This window comes from Podarcis vaucheri, assembly GCF_965113315.1.
Source record: "Podarcis vaucheri genome assembly, chromosome: 14".
NCBI lineage: Eukaryota > Metazoa > Chordata > Lepidosauria > Squamata > Lacertidae > Podarcis > Podarcis vaucheri.
The window spans coordinates 26,104,150-26,128,455 of record NC_138752.1 but is presented as its reverse complement, the minus strand read 5'-3'; the positions used below and the strand labels follow the sequence as shown (position 1 = coordinate 26,128,455).

The 24,306-nt window shown below is 47.4% G+C and overlaps 1 protein-coding gene across 1 annotated transcript in view; it reads left to right on the top strand.

Moving 5' to 3' along the window:
* Window positions 1-23,342, top strand: part of IGDCC3 (immunoglobulin superfamily DCC subclass member 3) — a 113,700-nt gene extending 90,358 nt beyond the window's left edge. Inside the window, exons 8-14 of the mRNA XM_082198429.1 lie at window positions 6,004-6,251; window positions 8,901-9,065; window positions 11,966-12,154; window positions 13,688-13,792; window positions 15,621-15,759; window positions 16,765-16,975; window positions 17,930-23,342. Coding sequence (XP_082054555.1) covers window positions 6,004-6,251; window positions 8,901-9,065; window positions 11,966-12,154; window positions 13,688-13,792; window positions 15,621-15,759; window positions 16,765-16,975; window positions 17,930-18,121 — 1,249 coding nt within the window. The 3' untranslated portion in view covers window positions 18,122-23,342. The remainder of the gene's footprint in view (window positions 1-6,003; window positions 6,252-8,900; window positions 9,066-11,965; window positions 12,155-13,687; window positions 13,793-15,620; window positions 15,760-16,764; window positions 16,976-17,929) is intronic.
* Window positions 23,343-24,306: the final 964 nt, after the last annotated feature.

Sequence of the window (24,306 nt, the reverse complement as noted above, 5' to 3'; positions counted from 1 at the left end):
TCTGGGGCACCCTTCCTCTCTGTCCGCGGCCCCCTGTGTTTTTCACAGCTTGACAGGTGGGCCTGTTTGCTCCCTCGGTTGTGCTGCTGAACCCGTGTCCTTCTGCATTCTTTCCTTGGCTTCCTCTCCCTTGCAGTGCCTCCGAAAGTTCATCTCTGGTCCGCTGACCTTTGATGAGATCAGTCATCTTGATTGCCTGCGGGCTGAAGCGACAGCTTGTGAATAGAGCTCTCTTTGAATGGCTGGAGACACCCGTTCTCTCCCCCCCTCCGTTCTCTCTCTTGGGGCTGCGGCCCCCACCTTCGTGGAGCCAAGTGTGAATCTCCAAAAGCCTCCTCTCCCTCTTTGGTCCCTGCCTGTCAGAGTCATTGTGCAAAGGTTTGATTGACATCACGGCGGCTCCCTGAATGTGTCTTCAGTATAGGCAGGCTGTGAATGCCACTACCTGCCCGGCTCTTCGAGAGAGCAGATGTCCCAGAGTGATGGGCTTTACTTCAAAGGGGAGCAATTACTCATTTTGGATAGCTGTAGCAAAGGGAAATCTCCCTCTCCTCTGTGTGAAAAATGCATCAACCAGCATCAAGCCTTCCTTTCCTCCCTGGCCCAGATGGAGGAGGCAGTAGCTGGTTCTTCCACAGAGCAGCAGGCCTGGTGGGGGCATGGCTTGTGAAGAGCCCCGAGGGCCTGATAGAAAGATATGGAGGGCCACATTTGGACACTGGATCAGAATTTCCTCGCCACTCACTTATGGCTTTCTTGGTACTCGAAACTGGACACCCAAAGCGGTTTTGAAGCATCTTTCTTGTGGTTTCAGATGGTGCAATTGTGCTGAGTTTCAGCCCTTCCGTGCTCTCCTCTGTTTCTGTTTCTTCATAATGTGTGAAGCTGCTTTTTAAGCAGCAACATTTCCTTTGTTGGGGTGGGGTGACAGCTGACAATGACAGAGGAGGCTGCCCCCCCCCTCCTTGACAGCCTCAGGGCACCTCTTTGCTCTATCATGTCTGTCACACCTAGCAACCCCCCCCACCCCAAACATGAAGGCTGGTCGTCTTTACATGGAGACAGTTTCACACACACGCCAGATGGTGCCTGAGCATAAATTAGAAGCTGACTGATTTGCAAAAAGGCTTGGCGTAATGTCTGTGATTCCATCCCCTCCCCCTTAGGCCTTCTGCACCTCCCCACAAAAGAGAATTAACGTTTGTTGTTGACGTGGGGGAGGGGAGTGACCCCCGCATGGAAATGGCAAATTTCTTGCAGTGCTTCTTGTGTCTGGGAAGCCCTTTAGGGGGCGCCCTTGGGACGAAGGTGATATCCCGCTCTTTTCTCTCTCTTTTGGAGCCCTGCCCCGCCTGCCCGTCTCTTCCAAACGCTCATATTATTTGTGCCTGTTCTACCGCAGCTTGCAATTTTACAAGTGCCACACAGTGTTCGTTCCACATTTGTGAGGATTTGGTCTCCTAGTGTTGCAGGAATTGCACTTGAGAGAGCTCCCTTCCTCTTGAACGGAAACTTAGAGTGCAGCTGGTGGTGCATTTCTGTTACGCAGCCCCCTGAAACCTGCTTATGGTTTGTGCAGCCATGTTCCACAGGCACAAAACATTTCGCTAGCAGAACAAGGGTTCTCCTAAGTGACTTTAGCTTAGAGCTGTGTTGGATACAGCCCTGCTCTCCAGAGCAGGTTTTTGAGGGGCAAAAGGAATGCAGGGAGGAAGAGAGATAAATGAAAATGCCCACCCCCGTTCTGAAGTAGCATTCCACGAGCAGAACTCTGCTCACAGGACACTCCCAATGGAAGCTGAGTTAGGGTGCGGGCTGAAGTTGGGAGCCTCCCCATATACAACCCTCCAGACCTCTCCATCTGCCACTCACAACTGTCTTAGGCTGCACTCCTTGGCAGCCCTGCCCCACCCCCTCGAGGGCCTTTGGTGACATCAGTGCATTTAAAGGTGAACCTAGGTAAAGGTAAAGGTACCCCTGCCCGCAACGGGCCAGTCTTGACAGACTCTGGGGTTTGTGCGCCCATCTCACTCAAGAGGCCGGGGGCCAGCGCTGTCCGGAGACACTTCCGGGTCACGTGGCCAGCGTGACAAAGCTGCATCTGGCGAGCCAGCGCAGCACATGGAACGCCGTTTACCTTCCCGCTGGTAAGCGGTACCTATTTATCTACTTGCACCCGGGGGTGCTTTCGAACTGCTAGGTTGGCAGGCGCTGGGACCGAGCAGCGGGAGCACACCCCGCTGCGGGGATTCGAACCGCTGACCTTTCGATCAGCAAGCCCTAGGCGCTGAGGCTTTTACCCACAGCGCCACCCGCGTCCCCAAGGTGAACCTACCTAACTTTTTTTTCTTTGGGGGACGTGGGTGCACTGTGGGTTAAACCACAGAGCCTAGGGCTTGCCGATCAGAAGGTCGGCGGTTCGAATCCCCGTGACGGGGTGAGTTCCCGTTGCTCGGTCCCAGCTCCTGCCAACCTAGCAGTTCGAAAGCACGTCAAAGTGCAAGTAGATAAATGGCAGGAATGCTGTGCGCTGCTCTGGTTCTCCAGAAGCGGCTTAGTCATGCTGGCCACATGACCCAGAAGCTGTATGCCGGCTCCCTCGGCCAGTAAAGCGAGATGAGCGCCGCAACCCCAGAGTCAGTCGCGACTGGACCTAATGGTCAGGGGTCTCTTTACCTTTACCTTTACCTTTACCTTTACCTAACTCCCTCTTCTCCAAACAATATGCAAACCGAAACAGAGCCAGTGTGGTGTAGTGGTTAAGAGCGGTAGTCACGTAATCTGGGTAACCGGGTTCGCGTCTCCGCTCCTCCACATGCAGCTGCTGGGTGACCTTGGGCCAGTCACACTTCTGTGAAGTCTCTCAGCCTCACTCACCTCACAGAGTGTTTGTTGTGGGGGAGGAAGGGAAAGGAGATTGTTAGCCGCTTTGAGACTCCTGAAGGGGAGTGAAAGGCGGGATATCAAATCCAAACTCTTCTTCTTCTTCTTCTTCTCTGACTTTTGGAGTGATGTTCTCTTGCCAAGTAATGTGCACAAAAACACACCTGAATTCTAAGGTAAAATGCACAAACATGCATATATTAGTGAAAATAATATTCAGAAATGAATTACATTTGGAGGAAGTTGTGTTGCCAAAGTATGTATTTTAGGAGAACTTCTCACTAAAATGTGGATGGATTTTCATGCAGATTATATATATGCGCAAACTGATATGAACATGCAGAGAACCAAATGTAAGATTAGAGAAACTGAAATTGACAGATTCCTCCATCCCTCCATCTGTCCCTGAGTGAAGAAGAGGCTTAGGGACCTCCTGTCCCCAACCTCATCCCTCAGCCTCTGATGACCTTTCTTTCCTTCTTGTCTTCTTGGCAACTTAATCAGATACAGTATGTTGAATCTGTGGCAACGGGGAGAGCTTATGGCCAGTCCACCGAAATCACCCCATCAGCCAAACCTCTTGCTAACGTTTCCAAGGAAACATGGACTCTTGGCACATGGGAGGGGGGGTAGAATAAGCATCTGTTCGTCGGTCATTGTGGTTCTGGGCATTTGCAGAGCAGGAGAGAATGGACCAGCAGGCAGAAAGGTCCAAATTTTGGCCCCAGTGACAAGGAAGCATTTGTGGGAACAAATTGCCTCTTTTCATCCTACAGTGTGTAGCCAGGAAATGGCTGCAAAGGGGCATGTGCAGTGCCAGATCAGTGGGAGAACATCTGCTTGGCATGCAGAAGGTGCCAGGTTCAATTCCTAGCATCTCTAGGTAGGGCTGGGGAACAGTTATTTGCCCGAAACCCTGGGGAGCTGCTGCCAGTCGGTGTAGACCATACTGAGCCAGATGTTCTGAGGGCCAGACTCAGTATAAGGCAGCTTCCCCTGTGGGATAGCTCAGTTCGTAGAGCATGAGACCCTTAATTTCACATTGAGCAAAAAGGTTCCCGCATTGCAGGGGGTTGGGCTAGATGACCCACGAGGTCCCTTCCAACTCTACAATTTTGTGATTCTATGATTCTAAGTATGCTCATTTTAATCCAGTAGCAATTACGCTGTGACGTGAGTAGATTGAGCAAATTTAAAGGTGCAGCTTTCCTTGAGCTGCCACACTGGGGTCTGAGCAAGCTCGGCACCATTTAATTCTAGCTTCAGAATCTGCCTGCTCCTTGCAATCAGAATATAGGGAACGACACGGTGTGGATAAAGGGGCTCGGAGACCTTTGGGAGATCAAGTATTGGAAGGTCGCTTGTGATTTCTTGCAAAGCATTTGATCACAGTTGTTCGAAGCTCTTTGTTCTGAGCCTGATTTTTTCAAAGCAAGCATGTCAGAACTTGCAAAAAAGCAGAGCGGTTGTTGACTGGTCCACTCTTCCCATGCCTGAAAGTGGAAAATGTGTTTTTAAACATGCAATGGCTGGCAAGGAGGGCATAGTCTTGTTCAGGCTTTCATCAATAGTCAAGTGTGGCGCTGATTTTTGTGAAGCTTGGTTTAATTATTCCTCCCACTGCGATGGAAGCAGTTGCAAAGCAGGCAGTTCCCTTCAGCCAGCTCAGGTAATGGAGTGTTTGAGAGCACGAGTGATGAGCTGAAAGCTTCCACTTCCAACCCCAGGCCAACCATGAACCTGCCTCCTGATCACTGGACTCTCTCCACTGCTGTCTCTAGACTTCAGTGCAATGGTTCCCAATTAGCTACGTACTTTGGACCTCCTCTTTTTCAAAAGCCAAGCCAAGGATCCCTCTGCTTTTGAAAGTTTTGATATTTCTATGGTAGTTTCTATTATGTGAATAGTTCCACAGACCCCCCCCTCCAGGTGGGTTACATGGACCCCAATGGGGAACCCCTGTACAGTGGGGGGGGGAAGAATCTGTGGGCCTCCAGATGTTGCTCCAGATGTTGTTCTCCATCTCCCATTGTCTCAAGCCATTGGCCATGCTGGCTGCTGAGGTTGATGTGAGCTAGGATCCACTATGGAAGAATGTTGTGAGCCGGAAGCAATATATTGGTGAGCCTAATGTTCTCACCCTTGCTGTAAAGGTTGTTGAGGCAATGTACGTGAAGTGTTTTGCACACTTAGGAACACAAAGGAAAGCCATGTGTGCCACTTTGAGCACCTTGGAGGAAAAGTGGGATACAAATGTAATACTGTGATCATGATTTTTAAATGGGGGGGGGCTACCTGCCTCAATGCACACGTGATGCAACATCTGAATTGACTGTATATGTACTTTTATGTGTATATTTGGGGCTGTGTCCCTGCTTGCTCTGCTTGCCACCCCCCCCATTCCTCCCACAGCTTCCCCTTCTCACCCCATGCAACTACTGAGCTTGCTTTTCTTGACCTTTCGGGTTTCTCTTCATTCAAATCCAGGATTGCAGTGCAGCACTAGAAATCCTCCAACGGGGGCTGTGCGACGACAGCCTTCCATTTCTATGTATATAGGAAGACATGCCTGATGCAGATGTCATGGTGTCTCGCTGTGCATATGTATGCTGCATGTGTACTCTGCTGCACTGTAGGCACATCCACCAGGTGCAAAACACAATCGTATGAATGGCCACTTTCCTATTTTCCCTCTGGGAATCTGCCCTTTCCCGCTGAGATTTTAAATGCTTGTGGCTCTAGTCTCTTTAATGCAAGGCAGAGCTGAGCCGTGTGATTATCAGAGCTGGATAATGCCACCACCAATATCACCTCCTCATTCCCCCCTCCCCCTGGCCTTTAACATAATCCATATGGTACTTCCCGACTGGGTTGCAGGTTTCCATCCCAGGCAACAATCCTCTACATTTTCTCCAGTCCTGCCAGAGCCCAAAGAGGGAGGAGCTGTAGTGAAATTCCCACTAAGCAGCCTTAGCCTTTCATTACATCCTCTTCAGACACATCAGGATTAACCTAGATATGGCTGGCCAAAGGAGGGAGGGAGGGAGAAAGGGCTGGGGGATTTCTAGGTTTGTTGCTGGAAAGCGCTAATCCCCATGGCCTTGCTGGGTTTCCCCACAGCACGCTGACGATCTACAGCATTGGCCAGGCAGACGAGGCCATCTACCAGTGCATTGCGGAGAACAGTGCTGGCTCCACCCAAGCCAGCGCCAGGCTGACGGTGCTGTGGGCTGACGGGCTGCCCGGCCCGCCCCAGAAGGTGAGAGCCACGACCGTCTCGGCCACCACCATCCAAGTGCTGTGGAGTGAGCCTCTGCAGAACACCAAGGAGATCATTGGCTACGTCCTACACATCAGGAGAGCAGCAGGTGAGGCGGCAACAGTCCATTGGGCATTGATACGAGTGCTGTGCTGAAAATTTTCCCACAATGTCCTGTCATGGCAGGGGTGGTTGTGAGGGGGCAGGGAACTGTATAGTGCCACCACAGGTGGGTTGCTCAGTGGGAGTGGGAAGGGGAAGGACGCTGGTGATCACCTCCAATGAGGAATTATAGGCAGGAGTGGTGGCAATGAGCTCAGAAGTGGCCACAAGGCTTGTTCTTTCAGTCTTTAGGGTAAAGGTGGTCTCTGTGGCACTGGGCAGCTGCGTAATTTGGGGGCCTATGACGGCCATCCTGATTGGTGGAAAGTGTGAGGCTCAGCCTCTGGAGTTACTGCTCTCTTGTAGGCCACACCTTCCCCCCAACTGTCGGGACCTCCAGGATGGAACAATAGGCAAAGAGATGCTCTTTGGAATTGCTCCTCCTTGGAAGCTGCCTTCAAAAATTGTCAAAGGGGAGGTACAATGTCGGTGAAATTCTCACGGGGCAGGATGCAGGGCTGTGGTTTTGTTTTGTTTAATATTTGCATGTCTCTTTTCCAACAGCAATATTGAGTTCAATGCAGCTCACAGTTGTAGCAATAGTGTTAAAAATGTGACGTAATCGTTAGAGTGTAGGACTGTGACCTGGGAGAGCAGGGTTCAAATCTCCTCTTGTCCATTAAGCTCACCGCGTGACCTTGGGCCAGTCACTGCCTCTCAGCCTAACGTACCTCACAGGGTTGTTGTGGGGATTGGATGAGGAAGGGGAGAACCATGAATGCCACCGCAAGCTCCTTGGAGAAAAAGGTGGGATGTAAATGCAATAATTATAATAAACAAATAATCAATGTAATCATACTGGGTTGCCAGTGCCAGTGCTCCTCAGAGGAGACCCATTAAATCCCCACAGCAACACTATGAAATAGGTTAGGCCTGGGAGTTGGGTGACTGGTTTAAGGTCACCCATTTACATTTCAGGGGCATGTGTTCATTGTTTTATTTATTACATTTATATCCTGCCTTTCCCCCAAAGAGGAGGCACAAATGGTTCTCCTCCTCCTCCTCAGAATAACCCTGTGAAGTAGTGTGGGTTTGCAAGTGACTGATTGACCCAGGGTCACCCAGTGAGCTTCATGGCTGAGTGAGGATTCGAACCCCGATCTCCCAGGTCCTACTCTGACACTCTAACCACTGAACACTGGCTCTCCTGTGCCTGTCTTATTTTTATCACGCTGGCATCATGTGTAAGCTGACATTGCTAAGGGTGGGAAGTGGGGCGAGAGAGCGAGAAAGGAAATAAAGTAAATAAATAAATACCCATGATTGTAGTGTAGACATGCCCTGACATCTAGTGGCGAGGTCCAGCACCCCGCAGCCTATGACACAGTGACTCCCTCTAAGCAGAAGACAACAGTCCAGCATTCTGAGAGCTCAGATGGGGACTTTCCCTCCACGACTAGCTTCCCAGATCTTGAGTTTCACCCTGGCACCAGGCGACCTTCCTGGATCGCTTGTCTCCTGGGAAGAGACTAGGTCTGTGGCTTGGAACCGCCAGGATGCCTTGTTTGGTGACGCAGGAAGCAAGGGAGCAGATACAAGCTCCTGACGGTGAACAGAGTGGCATCAGGCACACCTCTGCCATTGTGCCACATCCTGGGGCTGGCAAACTACAACTGGAACATTGCCTCACTCTCAGTAGCTAGATTTTTGAGAGCTGCGAACAGTACCAGATGGAGAGGAGGGTGCTCTTATGCTCAGGATCTGGATGGCTGGACGGCAGGAGGAAATCCAGATGGATTTCAGAGATGTCAAAAAGGCAGTCTGCCCTGAAGGAAAGTCGCTGGGAATCACAAGTCTTGCTTTCCCAATATCTGAAATAGAAATCATGCTTGCTTTGATCAGTGGATAGAATAAGAGTCTTGCAACCTAGGAACAGATTGCTTTTAGAAGCTGACTGTGCTTTATTGACAGCTGCACGAATTATTATAGCTAGGTAGGAAGTGGAAGGGGCAAGCAGACTATAAAATGGAAGAACGGTATAAAGAGTTGTGGGATACAGCTATTAATGATAAATTAACATGTGCCATTAAGGTAAGACGGGGAATATGCAGGAGAAATGATTCTGAGGAGATATGGAGGGTGTTTGTAGAATATGTACTGTTAAAACGGAAAGGGGTCAAACCATCGCAAGAGGTGTTGAAATTTTGGGAGGTTGGGTAGTTACAATGGAACGGTCTCAGTGGTGGGGTGCACATTTTTATTCTTATTTATTTATGATTATTACTTTGTCAAAATAAAATAAAAAAATTAAAAGAAGAAGAAGAAGCTGATTGTGCATGGATAAATATCATGGTATTTGGAATGCATTTATAAAAATTATAGAGGCATGTTAATGATTGTATACGCTTTGTAATAATAACATTACTTATATATCATATTGTATTTCAGTTCCAAGCACATTTTCATTTTCATTTCTTTCGCTTTATTTGTCCACTGAAATTCTTCAATAAAATATAAGTATATACAAAAGTCTTGCATCCTGGCTTCCCAGAGGCATCTGGTTGGTCACTGTGAGAACAGGATGCTGATCTAGATCCTGCTTGGCCTGATCCTGCAGGCTCCGCTTATGTTCTTACACCTTCCCCTTGCATTTCAGACCCTGTGGAGATGGAGTACCAGGAAGCCGTCAGCAAAAATACATTCCAGCAGCTTGTGACTGACTTGGAGCCCTCCATGAGCTACAGCTTCTATATAAAGGCTTATACCTCTCGGGGGGCAAGCAAGGCCTCTGACGTCGTGGTGGTGAGCACGCTAGGAGAAGGTAAGGATGAATAAAAGGGCCGAAGAGAAATGGAAGTTCAAGCTCATCATCCTGCTAGGCTGTAGAAGGGAACTCAGATCAGTGGCAGAGGACCCAGTTTGCATTTGGAAGGTCCCAGGTCCGATCAAGACACCTCTCGATAAAAGCCTCTTATGAGCAAGACCAGGAAATCCCCTTGCTTGAGCTCTCAGGGATCTCCTGCAAGTCAGAGCAGACAGCATTTAGCAAGATGGGTCAATGGTCTGATTGGGTATAAAGCATTTTCATGTCCCATGGTTCAATTTATTTCCATTGCATATCAATTTCACACCCCAAATTCATGTCAATTTCTGATGTGTTTATTATTCATATCCATTTTCTAAAGTAATCCGCTAATTTTTGTTTTTAGTGGCCCAAGTTTTTTTTTTATTAATAGCAAGATACAATCTATTATATTATAGAGAGCCGGTGCAATGTCGTGGTTAGTGTGTTGGACAAGGATCTGGGAATCAAAGACTCCTATCCCCACTTTGTGTGTCTCAGTCCAACCTATTTCACAGGGTTGTTGTGGGGATTAAATGAGGAGGGGGAGAACCATGTATGCCACCTTGGAGAACAAGAAAAAGGCGTGATATAAATGCAGTGCAGTAAATCATAAATAACTAGATAATTACAGTACATTTCTCGCCTGCCCATCAAACTCCTCACGGCTCCTGCTCCCAATATCTGCACAGCTGGTAAGCTGCTCCTGTGAAGCGCAGCTGTATGTTCAGTCTTTATGGATGTTGCACTGTACATACAGGAGGTTCAGTGGCATAGCTAGAGCCTGCAGGGGCAATCTGGTACCCGCTGTGTGCTACCTAGGACCTTCGTGAAAAGGGCTGCACTCAACTGCTGGACATGTGGAAGGGTGAGGTGCTCTCCAGGGTACTGAAACTCCAGGGTGCTGAAACAGGGTGCAAAGCAGACACTGTGCTGCTGAACTACAGCCCTTCTCTTACTTGGAACTTCAGAAATTATTGTCTCCTTTATTACCATCAGCACAAGTTTCTTCCTTTGCAACCTTAACAACTAGAAATTTGTTTGCTGGTTGTTGTCTGCTTTTAAATGACAGCAGGGGATCACAGATTGGTGGCTGCTGTATCTGATGCCAGGTTCTGAGGCTACATGGAATTATAAAGCATGCAGATTCACTAGTGAACTCAGAAGGCAGGAGTTAGCAACCCATGTGTCAACAAGGAGCAGAGCAGAGCGCCCCAAATGGCTTGAGCAAGTGAACCAAGTTGCATGAGCCATCACAAGGAGAGACATACATGCAACCAAAATGGCTAGGATTTCTGCAGGAAGTCTGCCTGGGTCTTTCCATCATAGGTCACAGATGCCAGTAGGATGCAAAATAGCTGCTACATTGTTAAGCCACTGTAGCAGCAGCTTGTGACATTTTTGTTATTTCCTTTTTCAATTATTTTGGCATTTCAGTCAAGCCACACAGCCCCCAAAGGAGCCCTCGGCTTACAATATATGATCCAAACATACACAAACACAACAATAAACCTGCAGTACAACAAGACCTCGTAAAACCAAAGTACTAAAAATTCCTATAATGGCATAAAAGCCAACAGAGCTTGACCTTCTTTGTAATGCAAGGGTTGCACAGAAGCCCTGCCAGCTGTGGATGACTTGAGCAAAGGGCCCACAAAACCCCTGAGATGGTTGGCACCCAGCAATGGCCCCATCTTTCCAGATCCCTTCGCTCACCATTCTAGGATAGAACAACCCATTAACCTGGCCTCCTCCTTTTTCAAGCAGAGAGATTGACAAGGCTTAAAACCTTTAAAAACTTTGACCTAAAACCTTGCAGTTCAAGGCAGTAGCTTTCTGCCTCATAAAGTTCATGTTTTTCTGGAGCTTTGAGAAGTCAGGGCACTGCCTTTCCTGTGAGTTAAGGGCTGCAGGTCTTGTCGCACGCTCATAAATTACACATACCTCTTCAATGCTCGACATCATCCCACCACACAAAGCTCTAAAGTGTGTGTGGGTGTGTTTTGAAAAACAACAACTTTGCTTCCATGGAACAAAAGTTTAGACCTTAAGCTCCATCTCCCGTCATAGATGAGCAGGTGCTGTTAATCATTAGCTCAGCCCCTCTGTCCCCGTTTAATTTACAAGTCAGTCTCCTTGCTGGATCTGCCCCTATGTTTAGAAAACCCCTTTGAGCTCCATAGTGTGTCCAGAACACCGTTTTGACAGCCGCTCCCCACATTTGAAGGGACGCTGGTGGCGCTGTGGGTTAAACCACAGAGCCTAGGACTTGCCGATCAGAAGGTCGGCGGTTCGAATCCCCGTGACAGGGTGAGCTCCCGTTGCTCAGTCCCTGCTCCTGCCAACCTAGCAGTTCGAAATCACGTCAAAGTGCAAGTAGATAAATAGGTACCACTGTGGCGGGAAGGTAAACGGCATTTCCGTGCACTGCTCTGGTTCGCCAGAAGTGGCTTAGTCATGCTGGCCACATGACCCGGAAGCTGTACACCGGCTTCCTCAGCTAGTAAAGCGAGATGGGCACTGCAACCCCAGAGTCAGTCACGACTGGACCTAATGGTCAGGGGTCCCTTTACCTTTACCTTTACCTTTACCCCACATTTGAGGGTCACTGGTTCAGAATAAACCATGGCTGACTACGGTAAGAAACATCACAAGGCCAGTGGTTGATTTATGTAGCCTTCTTCAAACTGGTACCCTCCAGATTTTTGAAGTACAACTCCCATCAGCCTCAGCCTTCATCTTTTTTAAAACCAAAGCACGAGGGGCTTTGAGAATGGCTCGTCCGGCTTATAAGGAATCCAAGGGAAGGGAACCAAAGGGGTAAAAAAAGGAGTCAAAGGGCAAAACCAACCATATCTCTTTCTGTGGCTTTGTTCCAGTGCCAGCCATGCCTTCACTCTTCATCAAAGTCCTCAACAGCACCACCATCCAGGCCACGTGGGAGCCCTCCATCAAACTGGGCCAGCACGAAGGGTTCAAGCTCTACTACCGCAAAGTCCACCTTCCCCACTTTACTGGGCCCATGTTCTTGGCCAGCAACATCACATCCTGCAACATTACTCAGCTCGGTGAGCGTCATTTCCATTATTACAATTATTCATTAAATTTATGTACCGCCCTTTGTCAAAAGGCTACAAGGTGGTATGTGACATAGAACGAAAATGTCAATATGTAGCATAATAGCTGTGCAAAGCAAACGTCAAACCAGTTAAATACTTAATCAAGAATACGTAACAGAATACAGATTCTCATAAAATTCAGAGGGAGTGTGATAACATAAAAGACACAAGGGGTCAAGCAACTAGTCCCTAGCGCTGCTGAGAAAATGTTAGAACCCTGCGCCTCAGGGTTCATTGGGGAAGGAGGGAAGGATAGAATATAAATTTAATTAATAGATTAAACGAAGGCCCACTGGAGTTGTCAAACCCACCTCTTCCCTCTCTACTCCTGTCAGTATTGCGTTCTCCAGTTCCCTGTTCCTCACCACCATTCAGGGCTCCAACATCTGACTTGCCTTCCTTAGAGAGGACTCTTTCTTTTTGCACCGCCAGTAATAAAATTTTATTAAGACTTTTCATAATACAATAAAAAACTAATCTAAACAAAAAGTAATAAACCAAAGAAGAAAAGAAAGAGAAGGGAAAGGATAAAAGAATGCAAAGTCCTGTCTCACAGATGTATCCTAAGTTTTGTCCCGTACGGAAAAGGTTGTACCCTCCCAGCTCTCACCTGGGAGCATCTTAGATGCTCACAGGTGGTCCTCCCAGCCTCTCTGTCTAGCCTTTGGGACTCTCCTCAGACCACATCCCTCTCCCCATTCTGCACCAGCCCTGCTTCACATCCTCCTTGAGCATTTCTGAGCTCCTGCTTCACTGGACGGAAGCTTGAGGGGGCGCTTACGAGCGTTTGTAGAAACCAGCCTCCTGTACCAAAGGTAACATTTACATCTGGTGCCCTGTCCACTTTTGCCTCTGGACCAGCCTATTGCTGGCATGTGGCCCTTGGAATGCTGCCAAAGTGGGAAGGTAGCCCTCTGGCTGTAAAAAGGCTCCCCCAACCTGCTTTTAATGTAATAATAATTTATTACGTATACCCCGCCCATCTGGCTGAGTTTCCCCAGCCACTCTGGGTGGCTTCCAACAAGAGATTAAAAATACATTAGAACATCAGTCATTAAAAACTTCCCTAAACAGGACTGCCTTCAGATGTCTTCTAAACGTCAGATACTTGTTTATTTTCTTGACATCTGGTGGGAGGGCGTTCCACAGGGTAGGTACCACTACCGAGAAGACCCTCTGCCTGGTTCCCTGTAGCTTCACTTCTCGCAGTGAGGGAACCGCCAGAAGGCCCTCGGAGCTGGATCTCTGCGTCTGGGCTGAATGATGGGGGTGGAGACAATCCTTCAGGTATACTGGGCCGAGGCAGTTTAGGGCTTTAAAGGTCAGCACCAACACTTTGAATTGTGCTCAGAAATATACTGGGAACCAATGTCTCGGCGGCCGCTCCCAGTCACCAGTCTAGCTGGTGCACAGCAAGCGAGCACAGCAGGTCTAACCACATTTAGGTACAGGTCAACATCTCTTCTTTCCTTTTCCTCCCAGACCCATCAGTAGTCTACGAAGTCAAGCTCCTTGCCTACAACCAGCATGGTGATGGGAATGCCACTGTTCGCTTTGTGTCCCTTCGAGAGACTGTCGAAAGAACAGGTGAGTGGGCAAGCGGCCCTGCGCAGCCTTGAGGGAGATGGTCTTTGAAGACAGTTGGGGAGGCTCTGGCTGAGGGGTGTTGATGAGAAAAGAAAGTTGTTTTACAGAGAGACACACAGAGCGGGAGGTCAGTATGTTGAAAGTTTCCCCATGTTGCTGCTCTGATGCAAGTTATCAAGCTTGAAGTTTGCGAGCCACTTTGAGTTACGTTTGAAGAAGAAGAAAATGCTAATAGGTTTAATTAGTAATGATAAAATAAATAAATAATAGATATTTAGATGTTTTACCCGAACAGGAACATCCAAATTCCCCTCTAAATCTTGCTTTAGGTAAAACTCTGTGGCTGTATTCAAGTGCTGCTTTTGTTTTGGGACACATCTTCTAAAAGCGGTTTATGTTTGAGAACCATCTGACTTATCCTTCTAGGGACAACGTCCCCTGGTGATCAGGTTCCTGTTTGCTGTTTTTCTTTTTTCTTTTCACAGTAAATGTTAATCTCAGCTGGAAATTGCAGCGGATCCTTGCCAAAGCTTGCTTGCTTGCTTTCTTTCTTTCTTTCTTTCTTTCTTTCTTTCTTTCTTTCTGGTCTGGAATTGGTTTAACGACACCATTAGTCATGCCATTACAACGAAGTGGGAGGGGGACCTTGCTGGAGTTGAAAGTGAGAGCCGGTTTCCCTTTCATCTATACCTTACTGACAGCGGCAGGAAAGAGAATGCGGAATTTGCAAATCACTAGGTGGAGGAGAAGGCTCTATAACAGCAGGCTATCCTTCCTTCCTCCTCTCTCCTACCCCGTGGAGTGATACCTTTTCACCAGAGTGCTGCAGCTATTGCTAACCTGGTGCCCTCCAGATGTTGTGGACTACAGCTCCCATCAGCCGACCCATTGGTTGCCAGGGAGCTTGGCTGGAGCGTTCTCCTCTGAGCCACTTTCTGTTGTGAAAAAAACAAAGGGCCCAAATGGCGGAGGCCTAGCCTTTTGCTGTGCTTCACCTCCTGCCCACTGATAGGAGCCTGACGTTTCCTGGCCATGTTTAAACTTCTCCTGGGCAGTTAATCACCTCCCTACTCACCAGTTTTGCTCCTCTCTGTGTCCCTGACTGTTCCTTTCCCCTTCCCACACCTTGCATGTTTCTTGCCAAGCCTGCTACTTGCTCCCCACCTCCCTCCGCCCCTGTGTGAACTGCCTTAACTCATTTCTCCATCCTATGTTTTTGTCCTGCTCCTGGGTTCAAAGCCTTTCCCTGACCAGCTCACTGCAAGAGGCCCAACCCACCGGAATTCCAGATCCCACCGCCCTCTTGCTCAGAGGTCCTCACTCTGCAGGATGGCTGTTGCAAAAGATGAGGTCCAGCATTTGGCAGCTTGCATAGAATGAAGGGGGCCATAGCTCACTGGTAGAGCACCTGTACTGCATGCAGAAGGTCCCTGGTTCCATCCCCAAGGTAGGGCTGGGAAAGACTCCAGCCTGAATCTCTGGAGAGCTCTTGCTGGTCAATGTGGACACTACTGAGCTTGATGGATCTCTGGCTGGACTCAGTATAATGCAGCTTCCTATTTAATTCAGGGTTGTTGTTTTTTAATAGAACTGTAAGGATTAGCATCTTAATTTATTTTTAGGGGGAAGGGCTTTAACTCAGTGGTAGAGCATCTCCTTTGCGTGCAGGAGGTCCCTGATTCAATCTTCAATGACTGGGAGAGACTCTTTCTCTCTCTCTCTGAAACCCAGAGGGCCACCACCAGCCAGCCTAGACGGTCCTGTACTGACAACTTTCCATGCCTAATGGAGCCCTGCCTCCCACTTACACCTTTCCTTTTCATCCCAGGGCTGAACCCACCGTGCAACTGCATGAAGGATGGGCAAACCAATAAGACGTCGGCCACTGGGATAATCATTGGGATCCACATTGGAGTCACCTGCATCATCTTCTGTGTCCTCTTCCTCATGTTTGGGTACCGAGGAAGGTATGGCTCTCTCTCCACTCATTGCGTTTGGAGTGGGTGGACTGCTTTCATATTCCAGAGCAGCAGGACAAGCATTCTTTAGGCCAACCTCCTCCAGTCTAGAGATTTGTTGGACTACAACTCCCATCAGCCCTAGCCACCATGTCTGGTGGTCAGGGATGATGGGAGTTGTGGTCCAAAACATCTGCAGGGCACTTGATGGGAGATGGATGCCTTAGGCATTGAATATACTGCCTTGGGGGTTTCACAACTTTTCTTATGAAACTCCCAGGTCCCCACACATTATAAACCACCTGGGGAGGTTTGCATGTTTGGGTTGCCCCACTAAGCTTTGCATTGAGAGGGAGTTTGGAAGGAAAACTCAGAACCTGGGGTCGGGGTGGAGGCAGAGAGATAAAACATAGGTCTGCAACACCCATCATCACTTCTTTGTTATTACTTATATTTTATTAAAAGAATTTCAGTTATAGAAAAGAAAAAAAGAGGGAGAAGAAAAGTGCAAAAATACAGTAAGAAAGATATAATATGTTACAGTAACTACAATGTGTTACATTTCCATACATTATTATATAGAGTAATATTATTGTTCTAATACATAAATGGTTATTAATAACCTCCTATATTCTGTATAGACACCTTCCAAATGTCAATATATTTATCTAAACAAAGTCTACATCTATAAGCATCCCGTCCATATGATGTCCATAGCACTCTGCGAGAACCATGTTGTGTGTAGGGAGACGACGAAACTCAGATTTGGAAGGTCTGTAGCTCAGGGCTAGAGGACATCTCTTACTTGTTTACGATCTCCCTGGGCTTTCCAAGCAGGGCTGAGAAATTCTTTTGCCTGAAACCCCGAAGACTCTTACCTGGAGGCACAATGAACTGATCCTGGGAGTTGTTGCATGTGAAACAGACACTCTACCCTTCTCGTGGACTTCTTGTTCATATGATGGTACATTGCTAGAGAGGGTTTTATTGTTCTTCTTTTGCTTATTTCCACAGGCTGCTGGTGTGCAAAGATGTCCAGGAGCAGCTGTCAACCCCACAGGTCCCAAGAAGCCAGAGGAATGCTGCAGGCCTGACCTCGAACGGATCTGCTCAGAGGGATAGGGACAACCCAGATGCAAACGGAAAGCAGCTGGATTTGAATGAACTGGAAAGACTCTTTCCAGCCTCCCCTCCCCCGCCTGATCAACACAACAAGGAGATTGTGGTAAGGAAGGGACACTGGGGCTTTTGTTTGTTTGTCATACTTTCAGACAGCAGTGGTGAACCTCGGGGCTAGGGAGGAAATGCGGCTCTGCACACCTTTTAGCCTGGCCCTTGGAACCCTCTCCAGGCTCCACACCCCGCTAGCCCTGCTTTGCACCCTCCTTGAATGTCTTGGTCTGGCTGTGATGTGTCCTTGACCTCTTTTTTGCCTGGAGGATAGAGGGAGGCGTGTGAGCATGTGTAGAAAAGCTAGGCTGCTGTACCAAGGTAAAATTGGTACTCTGTGCTCCGCCCACTTTTACCTCTGGCCCCGCCCACCACAGGCATGTGACACTCTGGGATTTTAGTCGGGGGCACTTCCTGTAGAGGCCAGGGATGGAATGTGGGGCCTTCTGCATGCAGAAATGTGCCCTACCACTGAGCCACAGCCGTTCATAATCTCCGTTAGTTTCATAGGAAGCTACAGTCTAGCTCAGTATTGCCTACACTGACTGGCAGCAGCTTTCCAGACTTCCAGCCAAGTGACTCTCCCAGTCCTACCAGGAGATGCTGGGGATTAAACCTGAGACAGTGGTACCTTGGGTTACATACGCTTCAGGTTACAGACTCTGCTAACCCAGAAATAGTACCACAGGTTAAGAACTTTGCTTCAGGATAAGAACAGAAATCATGCTCCGGCGGCGTGGCGGCAGCAGGAGGCCCCATTAGCTAAAGTGGTACCTCAGGTTAAGAACAGTTTCAGGTTAAGAACAGACCTCTGGAACGAATTAAGTACTTAACCTGAGGTACCACTGTATTCTATCACAAAGCCATGCCCCTTGATGATTTCCATTTGTTCTGGGATAGGCAACTCCTGCTATTATTATTATTATTATTATTATTATTAAATTTTAAGAGGACAGTCAGTCTTCTTCTTGGGCATTCAAATAGCCATTTTTTCACTCTCCTTCCCCAGCTGGACCATATTCCTCCTACCTCACATGACGAAACCCAGACATCCATGCTTCCGCCGGATGACTTCAGCATCATCGAAGAGGAGAGCGACACCCTCTTCCAGCCCCCGCACTCGGGGGCCCCCGGCAGGCCCCTCCTCAACGCCAGCCAAGATGAGCCAGCTTTGAACCAAGCTCCAACCAATGAAGGATAATTGCCAAGACTTTGAAGACTCTTAATGGGACCTCGCCAGCCACCAACTCCCCCCCCCCAACCCTACCCCTGGCGATGTCTTTAAACCGACTCATCAATCTCAGGTCAATTTTAAGATTTCTGCGATATGTTTCTTAATTTTTTTATTACATATATATATAAATATATATATATCTATATCGGTAGGCAGCCTTGCGGAAGCTCCATGAAGTTTTTTCTTCCTGACTTGTCTCAGGCCTCCTAGTACATTCCTCTCCAGCTGTTCGCTCTACAGCTACTGCGTTTGTGGCTTCTCAAGGCGCCTTCCTTGGCCAACTCCATAAGACACCGAGATGGGAACCTCTTATCGTCTTGGTTCACCAACGTTCAGTCCCTCGTTGGCAGCTTTAGGATGACTCTTCTCCCACAGATCTGCCATTGTGAAATGTGTTGAGAAAACAGATTGGAATGGGGCCCTCCTCTCTAACCTAGCTCCGGGAGAGGGGGGGGGGAAACGTTCAGGTGCTAAGTTGGTTGGCCAAACTTCTCGGTGCATTTGACGACATTTTTTGTCGGATGTGTTTCAAGTCTCTCTGTCTCTAATTCTCAGGATGTTTTGTTGCCGACGAACTATTTTAAAGGCAAAGCGAGTGTGTCAAAAAGAAAAAGGAGAAAATAAAAAAACCCAGGCCTACAAGAAGGTCTACTGAAAAAAAAGAAAAGAAAATGAAAATACTTGGACTAACATCTCGAGTAAATCCAGAACCTACCTCAACCGGAATTGAATGTCTTTTGGGAAGAAGCAAAGTATCTTGTGTCTTCCTTTTGTTTTCAGAACAGAGTAGAGTAGCACTTGGTCAGTACAAGCTGTGGTACTACCTCAGAAGTTCATACTCCATGTCTACCATGTTGGTTGTTGGTTACCTTTTTATTATTTTTTATTTTAAAGTATTTCTTTATTGTCACAATCGTTCCAATGTAAAGCACTTCCAAAACCTTGAAAGCAATGTTCTACCTCAAGAAGCATTTTTGTAGAAGAACCATGTTGTTGTGTCGTCAGACCACCTCGCCCTCCTTCGCCTCTCTTCCTTCACTCGGCCCCGAGACTCCAAAAGAGGAATGACGATGAGCAGGCATGGATTCGTCCCCAGTAGTGGTTGTCGATGACATCCCCCCCCCTTAGTGTTATAAACTTGACTTTTAGGCAAGTTGCTAGTTAACTTGTGTAGAGGTTTACTGTGTCAAGAGTTGTTTTTATATCATGTTTGTTTGGTTGTTGTTTTTTTAAAAGGAACTTTAAAGATTGTTAGGGTTGTAGCAAAAAAAAAGGCAGGGCCACCGGTCACCTAAAGATGAAACTTTTGCCCGTAAGCGACTACTTAACTACTGGTCACAGGTTACTACTGAAGAGCTGCTCTCTTTCCAGTTTTATCACTCAGAGCTGGTTCACCACATCTGTGCATACTTGATGACCAGAACATCAAGTGAGGATTGAAAACATCACGTGATGATTGCATGTGCAAATGATTTCATCACAGAGAGGACAGTCCTATCACTTTGTACATAAGGCTGTTCAGTGGAATCCACATTCTCAATGTCCAGTTCTTGCCTTATGCAGAGTACGGCCAGTGATCCATCTAGCCCAGTATTTCTCAACTGACTGGCAGTGGTCAGTCCAGACAGAGGTCACTCCCAGACCTACCGGGGGATGCCAGGGGTTAAACCTGGAACCTTCTGCATGAAAAGCAGATGCTCCACCACTGAGCCATGACCCTTTTCCTTTGTCTTGGAGCAACTCCTCAGGGACTCAGGTGGAAAAGAGTCTTTCTCCTGGTACCAGAGATCCTTCATGGTGGGAGATTGGACGTGGGGCTGGACATGGGGCTGGACGTGGGGCTTCCTGCATGCGTAATAAGGGCTCTGCAACTAAACGAAGGGCCTGTAAAATATAGGAATAGAAGGAGCTACCTTATACCAAGTCAGACCATTGGTCCGTCTTGCTCAGCTTGGTCAACACTGACTGGCAGCAGTTCTCTGGGGTTTGACACAGGCGTTTTCCAACCCTACCTGGAAAGGCCTGGGATTGAACCTGGGACCTTCTGCATGCAAAGCAAGTGCTCTGCCACTGAGCTATGGCCCTCCCCATACATGCTTGGGATGAGCTGTAGTTTCTCCCTTCTGTAAGCCATCAAGCCAAGCCCACTCTGTCCTGTCTGGCAGCATCTCCTGGAGATTGCAGGCAGAGAGGAGCCCTCCGGTTTGAGATATTTTTATGCTAGAATTTGAGCAGGAGACTATATACATGCAAAGCTTTAGCACTGAGCATTTCTCACCCAAAATGTGGAATGCCGCACAGGTGCGTGTGTGTGTGTGTCAATTTTTTTGGGAGGGTGGGGGACAGAATTGAGGTGGTTCCAATCTGCTTGGCCACTGTAAGAACAGGATGCTGGACTAGATGGGTCGTTGGCCTGATGCAGCAGGCTTGTTCTTCGTTCCAGTTTTAGCACACATGCTGTCAAAAGTGTGTGTCCATGTGAACCAGACCTGTTTGCTAAAAGGTGGACATCTTCTGCCAAGCCTCAAAGCACTTGATGCTGCTGGCTGAGCTTCTCAGCAGCCAGCTTCTCTCCTTGTGGAGATGTCTTCTCCGAATCTGGCGGTTGCTCTTTAGGTCACCGGTGGTGGCACAGCTGGTTATAGACCTCATATCTGAAGCCTTAGAATGTAGCGTGTTTTCTCTCTAGGCTGGTGACCTACCTCAGTACAAGTAGTCAAAGCAGCCATAAGGTTATGGAAGAAAGGATGAGGAGCCCCTCTGATGTGACCGCTGTCAGGAGGAGAAAGGAAGGGGAAAGATCTCCCCCTCCCCTAAGTCCATTGAGATGGGCGGAAGGACTCTGAAATGCCTGTGGGGCTCCTTTGGGCTGTGGGAGCTCCCTGCATCTCTCTTCCATGGAAGGAGCAAACGATGTGTGCAGGAACCCTGTGGACTGCCTCCTTATCCTCCAGAGAAGCCACTTCCATTTTCATGTTTCGTTTCATTTTTTAAAAATAATTCCAATAGCTATTTTTATATATGGTGATGAAAAGAAGAATTGAAAAAAAGATTCTTTTGAAAATAATAATGATTTGTTTGAAAGAGAAGAAGAAGAAATCAAAGAGGGCCGTGTGGTGATGACGGGGAGGAAACCAGCTAATGGTAACAATGGGTATTTAAGGTCTTTTAAAATAAGCTGATTAAAACAAAACAAAACCCCCAAAATTCTCCATCAGGAGTACCAGCACTAGGGAATCAGCTGGCAACTCCCTCACTGCCCCCTACTTCCCATCCATCAACTGTTTTGCTTATGTACATTAAAAAGTGTAAATATCACCGGACGAGGACAGCAGAAGCGTCAACTGTCCGTGAATAAGTCTGTTGCTTTTGTGAGAGGTTTATTCAGAACTGGGCAACAGGAGAGGAGGGCAAACCACTGCAGCGGTGGCAGGGTGCAGTAAGAGAGAGAGAGACTAGTGAGTGGAGAAAAGGGTGTCACTCCTCTTTGAAAAACAGGCTGGCCCGTCTAGCCTCAAGCAAGCATTTCACCCTCACAAAAAATAGAGATTGGTGGGTGTCGTTGTCAGAGAATATCTGCAGGGCACTGCTGTTGGCTATTCCTGATCCACCCAATAAATACATATCTAGCACCAACTCTGGTTCTTTCCCAGGGATCCAAGGATCATAGGAAGCTTCCTTCTCCCGAGTCGAACACTTGGCCCATCTAGCTCACTATAGTCTACAGTACACTGACTGTCAAGCAGCTGTCCAGGCTTTCAGAAAGAGGACATTCCCGGCCTGGAGAGGCTGCTGGGGACTGAATTTGGGCCCTTCTGAATGCAAGGCAGATGCTCTCCTGCTGTGTGAAAGCCCTTGTCTAAATGAGCTCTGGGAATTCCTCAGAAATTCTCATCGTAGAAGCCCTGTTCAGGGATTATTCCTGAATAGGGAATGTAAGCACAGGTAGGGGAGATTAAAGGCATGCATGGCAGAACTGCCACCAGCATGCCTGTGTGGAATGACTTCTATGTGCTCCACACTGGCCTCCCCCAATATTCCGTAACTCAAGTTTGCATTACCTATTATGGCACAGCACCTGCAGTGTGGTACAGCATAGTGACCAGATAGAAAGCCTCTGGCTCTCCAGGCAGTGCAGGACTCCAACTCCCAAGAGTCCCAGCCAGCATAACCAATGGTGAGTGACAATGGGAGTTCGAGTCCAATAGCATCTGGGGGACAACAGTTTCCTCATCCTTGGACCAAAGTTGCAGAGAACCAAGTTCTAATATTCCTCCGCCCACAAAGCTCACTGTGCGACCCTGGTCCAGCCCAACATCTCTCAAACTAACCTGGCTCTGTGCAAAAATAAAAAAGTGGACTGAACTCCCTGGAGGAAAGTGGGGATATAAGTTTAAAAAATGGTAGTCAAGATGGTACCCTCCAGATGTTGTATGACTACAACTCCCATCATCCCTAGCCATTGGCCTTGTTTGTTGGGGCTGATGGGAAATGTAGGCTGACAGCATCTGGAGGGCACCATGTTGACTACCCATAGTTTAAAATAATTATCCCAGTTCCCTTTTGCAGAACAGATTCCCTAGGTCAAGAGAACACTCATTAAGCCTATTTAAGACCATCATACATATACCCATGCCCCTTTAAAAAACTTTGATCCCCTTCACAACCCTTCAGAAGCAGTTTCTAGTGTTGCCTCTTTGATGGAAGCAACTGCTGTTCAAAATAAACGCTCTCCCCCCCTCTTCTCCTGCTCTCTGAAGGCCCAGTTCCTACAGCCAGAAGAGGGGATAAGTGAATCCAATACATTCTAGACTCAGTGCAGCCAGTATTTGGTGTTCCTCCATCTTGTCACCAGCACACTGTCGAACATGGCTTAGTTCACACTGTATAGCTAAGAAACACAAAGAAAATGAACATTTATTTTGATTGTACATCACTTGATGACATCTGTGTCAGGGCGACCTCATCCAATGATTTTTTTTTTTAACACGATCTCTCTTCGTAAGCGATGTGAAGTCTCAGATTTAAATAAAGGATCATTGCCAAAGCAAAATACGTACTTTTTAGACTAGTTTTGGCTCCAAATCCCCAGGGCTGTATGAACCTGCTATTAATTTAATATCATGTTATTGTGATATTGTAAACAAATATTTGTCACTGCTTCCTTTGATTAAAAGGGAAAACGTTGTGCCATTTGATTAGTGCTATTATAGTAGCCTATCAGGTAGAAATTTCTTTCTTTCTTTCTTTCTTTCTTTCTTTCTTTCTTTCTTTCTTTCTTCTTTCTTTCTTTCTTTCTTTCTTTCTTTTTTCCTTCTTTCTTTCTTTCTTTCTTTCTTTCTTTCTTTCTTTCTTTCTTTAAAAATGTGATGACTTAATCCAATGTGGACTTCCCATTGGTATGAAACAACAGATTCCTCATCGATGTGAACCCCTAAATAGTTTTAACATTATTATTATTATTATTACTACTACTACTACTACACTGTGTTTTGTTTTTAGATGGTTGGATTTTCCTTTTGTTTTGGGATTTCTTTAAGCATTTGAAAGTTCCATAGCAAAATAGCCACAGGAATTTGTGACAGGCAGAAGAGGGGCTGATTCTGCAAGCAAGGCAGGAAAGGGGGCTTCCTTGTCATTTCAGGGCACCCTTGCCCAACCGAGTGCCTTCTGGGTGTTTTGGACTACAACTCCCACCAGCCCCATCCAAAAGGTCTGTGTTGCATGGGACTGATGGATGTTTTAGTCCAAAAACATCTTTGGGCAATGGGTTGGGCAAGCCTGTTTAGGAGTATGGTGAATTCTGCTAAAAGCAGTCGTCTTGTCTCTTTATCAACTTCCACTTTCCAATTCGAATAGCCAGCAAATTGACAACTGTGTTCACCAAACCACTGACAAAGTCCAAAACACCTAATGCATCCGTGATGCTGCATCTTAGAGCATCCTCTTCTGCTTCGGATGTGATGCACATGAAACTTTTTGCCTGTTCGGTAGAGTCTTCATCTACATATTCAGGGGCTCCTTTCATTGAAGTGAAGGGACGTTCCTTTGCAACTGAAACATTTTGATCTTTCAATTATTATTTGAGGGGGGAGACAGCTTTGAAAATTAGGGAATCTTCAAATGACCAGTATTTTAAAAAAGAAAAAGAA